This window comes from Vitis riparia, chromosome 5 (genome assembly GCF_004353265.1).
Source record: "Vitis riparia cultivar Riparia Gloire de Montpellier isolate 1030 chromosome 5, EGFV_Vit.rip_1.0, whole genome shotgun sequence".
In the NCBI taxonomy this organism is placed as follows: domain Eukaryota; kingdom Viridiplantae; phylum Streptophyta; class Magnoliopsida; order Vitales; family Vitaceae; genus Vitis; species Vitis riparia.
The window spans coordinates 5297005-5309425 of NC_048435.1; the positions used below are offsets into that span (position 1 = coordinate 5297005).

Sequence of the window (12421 nt, forward strand, 5' to 3'; positions counted from 1 at the left end):
TTTTTAAAAATTTTACTAAATATTTGATTTTTTAAAAAAACCTTTTTTAGGTGTTTTATTAAAGCACTATCAAGCCAACTCGAACTGTATCAATAAGTACTGTTAACAATGGACCAGCTAACTTTCTAGAGAAACCAGTGAGCATGGAACACACCAGGAATATGAAAGTTGACATTCTCAGTCATGAGCATCCATTCTAGAAAGAGGACTTTTTTTTTTTTTCTTCTAAGAGCAGAAAAATTTATTCAAAAAAAATGAAAGAAATGTGGAGACAGTGCAATATGACACTTTTCGAAGCCCCATAATTGTTCTCTTCCATGTGCCAATTAAATATTATAAAATATAACTAGTTTGCGGCCTCGATTGTTGGAGATGGTTATGCTTTTCTGTATGAGAAAAGATTTTAGTCACATGTCAAAATTTACTGCAGAAAGGAATTCAGTATGGGAAAATTTTTAAGCAATTTTAAGTACTTCTCCAATCTGAACTTGATTCCTTTAAGCTTGGGTGTCTTTACAATGAATTTTTCATTCAAGTGTCTAAAGTAATTTTACCCTAGTTTTGATGAAAACGTTCGTGGTGGGCTTGATCTTGATCTCCTTTTATGTCAAAGTTTTGAAAAAACAATTTGGAATGAGAGACGGCAAAACGTTCCTGGTTACTCATATTTTCGATTCATAAATTATTGTAGAGGTCACTGGTGCAGGGCCAGATGGTAAAAGCTGTGATATCCATTCAAATAGCAAGCCGCATGTTGTTGATAACTTGATACAACTGCCACGTTTGGGAAAATAGAGCTTAAACTATTACAACCCTTTATCCTTATTTGTAGAATATCACACGTAATCATATGTGTTGGGTTCAACTGCGGCAGGATTTGTGAGAGCCGCAGAAGTGGACTTGCATGAGTGTAGCATGAAGTTGCAGGCTCCCACTGCCTCTGCCACCGTCAAATACATCCATTCCTCTCCAATTTTTTCAATCATCTTCGACTTGTCCAGCTTCTTCATCACTTCACTTCCAGGATTTGCTAATGCAAGCTGAATGGATTACAATCCATGATCAGTCAGCATATAAGTCAGCTTTAGAGGAAAGAATACTTTCAGACAAGTTATAAATGATTAGTATAATTAACAAAACAATGAGAAACTAATTCTAGGTACCTGGAGACCCCTTCTATCGACATTCTTCCTGACTTCTTCAAGCATGTGGATTCCACTTGCATCAATGCTACTCACAGCTGGAATTTAAGAGTTTTTCGAGTATTAAAGAAAGTGATTAATGCATATATATGTATATATATATTACCGAACTTTTCATGTCTGAATAGGGGTTGATTGTTTACCACTCATATCTAATATGACATAATGTAAGCTGGTTTCTCCTGCAGATTTTAGCCTGTCTTCCTCCTCATATATCCATCTCGATATCCTACGATCAATAGCCAAGAATCAAGATAAGTATTGCTTTATGCGAATTGAGAATCTATTATGATCAGTCCTTGTATCGGGGTTATAAATATATACCTTTCCCTTAAGTAGCTAGTATTAGCAAAGTAGATTGGAGCATCAATACGGAGAATGAGCATTCCCGGAACATTAGCAGCAGCTGGATACTGTTCAATGCTTCTGTAGGTTATGGAGTTAGGAATGTTGCCTAGAGCATAAGTCCTTGGCCTCGACAAGGATAGAAGCAACCTGAGCATGGAAATGGTGACCTGCATTCCCCAATAGTTAAATCAAATAATGAATCTGACTGTCATCTATTCCAGCTTCAAACATTCAGTATATATATATTAATTTCACATACCGCAATAATTAAGCCAATTTCAACACTGCCGAAGACCACACCAAGAAATGCACTTATGCTCACAAAGAAGTCGAATTTGTCGATCGTCCAGAGATGGATGATACCCCCATAGTCTATCAGGCCGAGCATGGCAGCGATGATTATGGAGGCGAGCACCACAAGGGGAGTGTAATGGAAGAGCGGGGTCAGGAATAGTAGTGTCATCATCACTGCTGTTGCCATGACAATGTTGGAAGCTGCTGTCTTGCAACCTGCATTGAAGTTCACTGCTGTCCGCGAAAAGGGTCCTGTAATAACAGGTTTTTTAGAACCAGAAATAATGAATATGGGGATGAGAAAATATACAAATTTAATGACCTAGAGAGGTAATTTAGAGCGACAAACAATGGTACCTGTGGTCAAGTAGCAAGAAGTTAAAGAGCCCACGAGATTCATCATTCCAAATGCGATCATTTCTTTGTTCCCGTCAATGTGATAGTTCTTATACATGGCGAAGCTTCTTCCCACTGCGACTCCTTCCTGTACCCCGTCCATCAATTGAGCTATGTATGTTAGCCCTCCCTCTAGGAAAAATCCTTAAATTTACACTATTTATGTCGAAAAAAAAGGCAGTTTAACTGAATGAATTCTAAAAGACTAATAATGCTATCCATCGTGATCAAACAGGTTCAATGAATTGCTTCTGAATTCTCACAATGGCATTTGTTACAAAATATCCGTTTGGGAAAGCATTGAAACCCCCTTTCAAAACGTTTCTCTTTCCCCCCTTTTTATCACCTTATTAGCTGAAACAAATTTTAGTATATTCTTTTCGTATGTTGAAAATTCATTTCTACCACCTCAGTAAACTCGTAAATTGTTGGAAAAACATAGGAAACTCTAACATTCCTCTTTCCCTTGCCTCCATGTGCTGAAAGATCTAGCAATAAACCGTAGGAAAAGATCAATGGAAGGGCTAGTTGGGATATTTTGCTCACATGCAATGTCCAATATATATGGGTTGATCACCGCCGACAAACTGAGTTGCCAAATTTTCAGTGCTCATAGGCATTAGAATGGATGCTATAGTGTGATGACGAGAGGGATTAGAACTTACAGCTAGGGATATGATCCCAATGGTGGCTCCTGCTTTAATGGCTGTCATCAGATATGGTGACCCGAAACCCAGTTCAGACACAGATGGTGGATTCAACCCTTTCTTCAAGTGCCCAATCTGCATATACAAAAGAAATTGCAGATATCAGGCACAGCATATTAGAACCCTGATCCAGAAACGTTACAGGAAGGTTGACTCGCTGGTCAGGGAGAGATGGGTGTTCACTCACCACTTGGACACCATGTTTCTCAGCATGGGTCATATAGACTAGAATGCTTCCCAAAATCACAGACGTTAGAGGCGCCATGGCGTTTATCCAGAAGAAGGCTTGTTTTCTCTTGCTCTGCTCGGTTTTCAATGTCACCATGAACAGATGATGCATACTTTAGTGTCAAAAGTGGAAAAACATAGGCAGAGTTCTACAATTATTTTGCTCTGTTTTGAAACAAGACAAAGTGCTCTAGTTTTACAATTATTTTATGCTATTAGAAAACAAGGCAAAGTGCTCTTGAATAATGTCTTTTGTAACTTCTCAATCATATATGAATTGAATATAAACAATAAATTTGACAAATCATCTTTGGTTGGAAAGTTCTTAAATTTTTAGTTGGTATAATTTTTTTTTAAAAAAATATTTTCATATATCATTGTAATTAAATTTATTGTGAAATAAAAAAAAAAACCATTAGTAATATCTATGAATATAAGGAGAATAGTTTACGAAATAAAATAAGAAAACTTATAGTTTAAAGTGAAAATATAAAGAAATTGTGAAAAATCGAATAGTTATATCAATTCTTTTGTCTTTTATAATATTATCGGTAACATAGTGAAGTATTATTTTTTATTCGTGGATATAAACATGGGTGGTAAAATCACGTGAAAACCTCGGCAGACCTTTGTACATGGAGGATTATTACATCTTTACATTCTTTCGTTAGCATGATTATAATAGTATTGCTTGAGTAAGTTCTTTTTCGATTTTGAATTTAATTATTGGGTTCCATAAATCTGAGAATAAATAAGACGAGAAATGGAGAGGGTTCAGATAATTCACTTACATAGTATTTTGTGAGGATGAGGAATGATAGAAAAACACAGCCCAAGACACAACTTTCCCATCTCCACTGCAACAACCCAACACCATAGCCACCATTAACATTGGAAAAAGAAAAATGGAAACCTGGCCCAATTTCAATTTAAAATAGACTAAAAAAATATGAAAATTGTAGTGGAAGGGAACCTGGTGCGTTTGAGTGAATACGGCTCGCAGTACCGATACGATGTCGGTCTCTAGTGTAAAATGAACCAGACCCAGGATACCTTTCAGCTGCTGTAAACAAACAATTATGGCTGCTCCATTCATGAACCCCACTATTGCTGCATGTGACAGAAAGTCCACGAGAAACCCTAGTCTGCAAGTCATATTTTAATTACAAAATATTTGTTACAACTCTGAGGGAAACCAGAGAGAGAGAGTCATATATATATATATATTCCAAAATGTTGTTTAACAAACCGACCTTAAGAACCCCAGGCAAGTTTCGATCACTCCAGCAAAGAACGTGGCAGTGAAGACTGCCTGAAGATAAATCTTTGGGTTCTCAGTTGGATTGATCTCTCTCCCAATCATGGAACTTAGGAGGAGTGATCCAACGGCATTAGTACCCACTGCCATGTCTCTGGAGCTTCCGAACATGGCGTATATCAAGGGAGGCACAAAGCTCGAATCTGCATTTCCCAATACATAAGTTTACACTTCTCAGAAAGAAATTATAAAAATTTATTCTAAAATATGCTTTCTCATCAGCACTCACATAATCCCTGAATGGCGGGCACGTTCGCTAATTTTGCATAACTTATCCCTTGAGGAACGGCGAGACTGGCAATAGTAATTCCCGCTATTAAATCAGCTTTGAAGAACTCAAAAGTATAGCTAGGAGCCCACTCGAAGATAGGTACCAAGTATTGTAACCCTAATACAAACTTCCTGGAAGGAGACTGGTTCTTGAATTGCCTAAAAGGGTCATCGGGAAAGATAGTCTCTTTGAAAGTTGAACTCAAAGAAGCAGAAAAAGATTTTTTTGGAGGAACAGCAACTCGACGTGGGGTTTCACAATTGGAGTTACCCATTCGATCCTTGGTTCTGAATTTAGATCAGATGCTACTATTCCTGAACTTAGAAAAGGTGAGAGTAGCAGTACCGTTATGGTACCACAAGATATGTGTGTGGTGCAGTTAGGTCGGCTGTGCTAAATGTTGAGTGGCCTAGAACATATGGTGCACGGACTTAGGTTTTTTCAATCAAAACCATGAAAACTCATCTCAGTGAAGATCCTGAAAGAGATGGGTATGGTGAGTGGGAGAGGGTTTGAAGAGGAGGGTTTGGTGGCAATGGTGTGGAGGGAAGTGCAGTGAGTGAGCAAGGGAGGGGGCGGTCCTGTTTATATAAGGTTTGAGTTCTGAGCGGGGTATGTACATGTGTGGTGTCCACATGTGAGATATTGGGACTCCGGACCCACATGTGAAACCCACACGTGCCACCCAACTCAGCCTCAATTTCTTCGCACAGTGAGGCCCCAACCGAGGAAGGTGGGCAGCTCACATGTGTTCAGGAGAGGCCCGGCCCCTCTGAAAATTGTTGATTGCACCTCCCATGATTAGCAATATTTAACTCTGGACTTATCAAATTCTGATTGCACCAGCTTGCTTTGGCACTAAATGAGGTGCACACATTTTTTTCTTTTCTTTTTTTTGTTTTGCTCACTGTTTTAAGCACTTCTCTAACTTTACGATCCTGGGTTTTACACCAGAAAACTATTAATAGTTTCCATATTAGAGAAGGTATTAGAATCTCTAACCAACTCTTTCTCTTAGGTCATTAACTTAATTATGCTTTAATTGATCATTCAAATAGGATGTGGCGTGTGGAACTCTACTTGAATCAACTACCACCATTTGCTAAGCTCTGAGGAGAGTCCTAGCGAAAAAACAAAACACGCATGAAAGATATGGTTATCAGCCTCTACTAGTGGGGTGTGATCAAGCTTTAAAATTCATGAAACTTGACTGGTTTCTCCGATCCATGAGGAGGAGGATAAGCCTATGGGAAAGCAGTTAAATTGTAGGACTTAATGATGTTTGGATGAAATAAAAAAGTCTTGGAATTAAACAAACAAAATATGTTTTTGCTAGACGCCTTTAACTGTCAGGTTCATCTCCAAGTTCCCAGCATGCACCATTGGGGAAAGGCCACCGGTGATGGGCCATTTTCTGAGGTGATGAATGACGTCATTTTATTTTTTCCAATTATGATCCTCTCTCGATTTTATTTTCGTCAGGGGAAGAACAAGTCAACCCACCCTTTGGGTTGACCACACATGGTTTAATCACAATTGCATGTAAGTTGAAACTTTTACTAAGTTCCGTTTGATTTCCAAGAGATTGGAGACATTATTTCAAATTAGGGGTATGCGACCAAATTGATAGAGGCAAATAGACACCAAATTTTAAGGTTATGTTTGGTTTTAAAAAATTTTGAAAAAAAATTTTAGAAAAAAAAAAATAGAAGGAGTATTTTTCCCCTTCTTTAGTATGTTTGAACCTAACATACCATCAAAGATTGAAAAAATGTGAGAAAAAATTGTATGGCTTCTTGGATGGATAACCCAATCATGTAGGTCCGACTAATTATGAGTTATATGCTTCCATAGATAATTTTAATTTCAATTTAAAATTCTTGAATTCAAGTCAATTTCAAAGTCAATAATTGCCGACCCAGCTGGGACACTAGCAGACAATTGACGCACAAACTAGGTTAGGTAAAAAGTTCTTTTTGCCAACTCTGATATAAGCTTATGCAAATAGAAGGGTATTAATTTATGCTTATTTTGGCATTTGATTAATGTATATACTTGGTTTATAATAATTCAAATGACAAGCACGTGGTGATATTATTTCATAAATCATAAAAATATTATTAAATCATTTTTATTTGAGATGAATGACATTCAGGTAATCTAACTTTATACATTTAAATAAATTTAAAAATATTTACTATATATATTTTTAGATTATTACTATTATTAAAAATTTATTACTATTATTGCAAAGATAAATTAATTAAAAAATATATGTTTTAGCTTATTATTATTATTAATTATGGGGGTGTTTGATAAAACTCAATATTTATTACTTAATGATTTAAGTTGACTTTAAGTTAAATTATACTTAGGTGGTGTTTGTTTTTTGACTCAATTGAAAAAATCAAAATATTTGATTTTTTCTATTCAGTTAAAAGTAATTCATTGATATCAACCAACATAATTAAACTAAACTTATTGATAACAAGTTCACTTTAGTTATATTAGTTAATATCAACAAGGTATTTTTAGGTGAATAGAAAAGGTCAAATATTTTAATTTTTTCTATTCAACCAAAAAACAAACATCACCTTTAAATTATTAACTTAAAACTTATTACTTAATTTTTATATTAAAGTTGTTTCATAAAGTCTATTTAAAACATATCCAAAATTATAAAATTTATATATTTATCCTCATAAATTATAATTAGGATAAAAGAAATCGAGTAATAGTAGAGGTCGTAAAGTAGGAAAAGATATTCGTAGAGATAACTAGAGTAAATAAAAAAAATAAAAAATAAAAAATGTGAACTTAAGAATAAATTAATTATTTTACTTATTACTTAAAATTATTTTTTATTTTAAATCACACCATTAAATTATTTTACCAAACATACTTAATTTAGTTAATAACTTAAATTAAATTATTAAGTCACTTTTAAGTTATTAGGTTAGTGGACCAAACACCCACTGTGTATCCAACTTAATCTATATATTTTTGTTGTACAGTTACCTAAATATCAAATTCTTTTTGCGCATGAAAAATAATTAGTAATATTACACAAATATAAAATATGATTATAAGTTATTGGACTATAGGTTATTGACTTTTGTTGCATATGCACTTTGTACTATGCCCTTTCAAACAAATTTCAACTCTTTATTTTATTAAATATATGCATATTTAAATTAACTAGAGAAGCAATTGTACTTATCAATTGACTCAAATTAATTTTCATATTTATCCAATTTTTATCTTGCGGCACCAAATTTCTTATTTTCTTTTTATTTTATTTTTCCTTTCTTATTTTGCCATTTTTGAAGCTTCTACATAGCTTGGCAGACTACCATGTTTTGCATTCAACGATTTAAGTTATTTTCTAAACAATTATTACACATTAATTATTTATTTTATTTTCAAAGTTTAGCCAGATATTCATGAACTTAATTAGATAAATTTGTAAAATCAATTTAATGATTTAATAACTTAATTTAATATTATAACATAAAATCATTTTTAATTTTAAGTATTAAATCAAAATAGTTAATACATCATTTGTCCACACTAATGAAAATATATTTTAGAATTATGATTCTAAATAAATAACTTATTTTTATAATAAATATTTTACAATTATATTATGAGCCTATGATACTTTAAATATAGATGTTTTATAAATAAATTTATTATTTAAAATTAATGAAAATAAATATGAGTTAAAATCAATAAAAATAAAATTAATTTGATGATTTAAAATAAAAATTAAGTAAATCATTAACTAATAAATATTAAAAAAATTTATATTTAAATCAAACATTAAGATACAGTTACTGTCAAACAATAAAATAGAAATAATTGATTCCAAATTTTCGTTCTAAGAATGATTAACCCATTTCATTGCTCATTCAAGGAGTCATGAAATCAAAGGGAATCTTTTATTTTTCTTTGACTAATGATTAAGACGAAGGGAGAAAATCTTGGTAGACGAATAGGTGATAAGTAAAAAATAATTAGTCATTTTTTGTGGCCAGTTTTAATTTCAACTTGGAAAATTTGACTTCAAATCAGTTTCAGAGATTTGACAGTTGCCAACCCGGGAGAGCACCAATTTTGGTGGAAGGTATTTCTGCCGAGACTCCGAAGAGTTTTAGGCGAAATAAAGAATGTAAGGGACAAATGCAGACGAAAATTGCTGGGGACAAGGAAAGAAGGATGTGATGAAACGTCGTGGTCAGGGCCAAAGGGTGGCAAGCATGGCATGATGTGAGGATTGATGATGGCCAGTGAGAATTTTGAGGTGGGCATGGAATTGGAATTTGTTTGACCTTATAGAAAATGGGGAATTTTCATTTCTTCCTCTTTTTCCGTTTTGGGTCTTATCTTTCTCTCTTCTCATCATAAGAGTGAATGATGATGGCAGGCCCATTTCTTCCCTGATTGCTGGGTTTACTTCTCTTATCCTCCCCCGCAAATCTTTGATCGCTTTAGAAAACATGTCACTAGTTTGATGCTTTACGCATTTGCATTTCTTTATATATATACACACAATATGAATTGCCACTTTCTGCATGCCCAACTGCCACATATCTTACTCATTGATTACAATGAGCAGGAAACAGAGCACTAAGTTGAAATGAAGTTATATATATTAATTTGTCTATTTCTTTGTTCTTCTTCTATGATTCCATGGAGGCCCTAGCAACAGAGGACTTCCAATGAGTCGGATGTTTTCGACCGTGAGTTTCTTATGTGTAGAGTTCCAGGTTCTGGAATGGCCTTTGTTGTGTCAAATCATGGTAATGTCAAAGGGCCGGCGTTGATGGACGGTTGTTTGGGAAAATGATCGAATTGAAATTGTACGGGGCAAATCGATCGACACTTGAATGAAATAGAAATCCCACTAACAACCCGAACTTTAGTGTAAAATAAAAAAATATAAGGCAAAATTCTTGTGAAACACATGCAATTTTTGTGAGTGGCAGCTTATTTCCTAGCAGACGCAACTGGAGTGGGGTGTCAGTAAAGGACAAGGTATAACAATAATTGAGCTTGCCGACCACATGGAACAGTCTCAACGTTCAAGCGTGGAGCACTTGTCATCGGGCATCATCATGGTTCGTGGAGTACTTACTTGAATGGAAGGATGGATAAACATCAAGTAGGGCACTGTAGGACACTGTATTTCCATACGTAACTCGAGGAAGAAACCAAGGTTTGGTTTGAATAGTTTTCGAAAATTCCAAACTAAAAAAATGAGAAAAATATGCGTGATAACTTTTTTTTTCTTAAAAATAGTTTCATATAACATATTTTAATTATATTTTTTTATTATTTTTATTTAGTTTTTAAAAATTATTTAAAAAAATAATTATTTAAGCATATAAAATGATTAAGAATAAAATATTACATATAAAATTATTTTTAAAATATATTTAAAAATATTAAAAATGATATAAAAATATTTTAGGTTTTCAAATAAATTTTTATTTTATAAAATATTAAATAATGGTTTTCAAAACTGTTTGAAAAGATAATTATCAAATAGACTATAAAGTATCAAAGAGGTTGTCTAATTTCTGATCTTTATTGTTAAAATATATAAAAAATCAAAATATAAAATAGTGAGATTTAGATACTTATATGATATAATTTAATTAATTACATCTTTTAATAAATATATTTTTAGTAAAGGTAACAATTTGTGTTAATGAGTCATGTTCGTGTCATGTCAAAACTAAGGTATTTTATTACATAGGCCAACCTAAATTCGACCTAAATAATAATTATATTAAAAACATATATAAACTTAAATATTATTTAATTATAACCAATTAACATGTCGTGTAATCCATTTAATAATCACGTCCTTCTATATAATAATTATGTTGAATTTATATAAGTTTATATGATTAATATCTTAATTAAAGGTACATATGACTCAATTAACTTATTTATTTAAAAATAAACTTAAAATAAGTTAAATATCTATCAAATAGTTTAAAATTATAATTAAGTTAATCAAAATGATTATTAAACAAGTCAATTCATATCAAATTCATATCATGCAGGTTGATTTAAAACCTTCTTATTTATTAAATGAGTTATATAGGTCGACACAAATTTGACTCAAATTCAATTATACTTAACTCAAACTTATGAAAAACGTGTTAAGTTCTAATTATATTGACGAATCGTATCAAACTCTATCATCCTTGCTTTTTAGTGTTATAATTGAACTAATTAAACATATAACTATAAAACTAACAAGTTCACTTTAGTTATAAAAGCTGATATCAATATATTACTTTTAATTAAATTTATTTATTTTTCTATTGATTCAAAATACAAACACTTATCTTCTACTATGAATCTTCATCAATTATTGGGGACCATGCAGGTCCCGCAAGTGGTAGAGTGGCCACGCACTCATGTTGGATGTGTCAAAAGATTCTTGAGTAAACCCGAAAGTAGATATTAAGAATTTTATTTGAATAAAAAGAATGATAAAATTGAAAATCTACATTTTATTTTTCTTCGGTTCTGTGTTACTTCCCTGAGGCAACTCTGGGTGGGGCGTAGAGCATTGGGACAACTTCTAGTGCCATTTAAAGTAAAGAAAGAGATTTGTGGAGTGAAGTGGGTAATGAGCTCTGGATAAGTTTATGGCTGTAATTTGAAAAACCAATATGCTAATGATGAAGCGAGAGACAACTGGGGACCCCAAAAATGTTGTGGTCTAATGGCCGGTGCATGCATGCACATGCACCTGAGCAATATTAGTGGTGTTGGAGGCACCGCCATCTGAGTTGCCTAAAAGGACTGATACCAAAGATTTTGCGGATCGTCTCATGTAAGTAGGAGTTGGACACAATTTTTGTCTACTATGTCAAATGTCGGTGTGTTCAATGTAGAATGTTGGATTGGACCCTCAAGTACAATGAAGCTCGAGAAAAATATGTTATGCCCTTTGTACGATAAATTGGAAAAAAGGATTTGCCAAATACGCCTGTTTATAAACGATTGTGGATGTGGATATCGTTTCTACAACCCACAATTTCTTCACTTTCTTTGTTCCTTTTTTCTTTCCTTTTTACCCAAGTCGCATGGGAAATCATCTTTATAGAAGGTTCATATCTTTTCTTCTCATTGAAAACGTCTTTATAAAAAAAATGCTCTGAAATAGTTTTTGTCACAACACTTTTTTACTTTTATTTTATTTTATTTTTTGAAAATGGTTTTTTTTTCTTATTTTCGAAAAACATATTTTACCAAGACCCCTTTAAATATACTTTATATATCTCAATTTTTTTTGAAAAATTTTGATAAGTCTCTTCAAAATAAAAGTTCCTTGTAAAAATTATTTGTTTAATACATGATTTTTTTTACTATATTTGATAAAATGATTTTTCAATATTTGATACTAGATTATTAGGTTGAAATTGAGTATGTTTACTCGCACTCAATCATATAGATATGGTTTGTTTTAGGTCCAAATGGATTTTCACGACTTTAAAATATATTTATAAAATTTTAAAAAGTCTATATTTATATAATATTAGGAGCTTTTTCTCATATTTAATGTCGAACATTATAAACATTTCTCATGTAAACACAATATCATCATTATTTCTCTCAAGATTGTCAAATCAAA

At 32.7% G+C, this 12421-nt stretch overlaps 1 protein-coding gene across 1 annotated transcript; it reads right to left on the reverse strand.

The window, feature by feature from the left end:
* Positions 1 to 713: 713 nt before the first annotated feature.
* On the reverse strand, positions 714 to 5326 carry LOC117913875 (sulfate transporter 3.1-like). Its single transcript, XM_034828970.1, has 12 exons — positions 4723 to 5326; positions 4429 to 4636; positions 4149 to 4320; positions 3967 to 4032; positions 3135 to 3248; positions 2906 to 3022; positions 2202 to 2328; positions 1810 to 2096; positions 1527 to 1717; positions 1346 to 1431; positions 1164 to 1240; positions 714 to 1040 (listed from the first exon to the last, which is right to left on the reverse strand). Exons 1-12 carry the CDS (start codon positions 5036 to 5038, stop codon positions 837 to 839), a joined length of 1965 nt encoding a protein of 654 aa, XP_034684861.1. The 5' UTR covers positions 5039 to 5326; the 3' UTR covers positions 714 to 836.
* Positions 5327 to 12421: the final 7095 nt, after the last annotated feature.

Bases quoted from the DNA above. Each gene is read 5' to 3' on its own strand.
- LOC117913875 (XM_034828970.1), bottom strand. From the start codon at position 5,038: ATGGGTAACTCCAATTGTGAAACCCCACGTCGAGTTGCTGTTCCTCCA. The intron at 3,249-3,966 runs GTAAGTGAATTA...AAAACCGAGCAG, and splicing joins TCATCCTCACAAAATACTAT to AGCAAGAGAAAACAAGCCTT. The intron at 1,041-1,163 runs GTACCTAGAATT...TAATCCATTCAG, and splicing joins TCGATAGAAGGGGTCTCCAG to CTTGCATTAGCAAATCCTGG.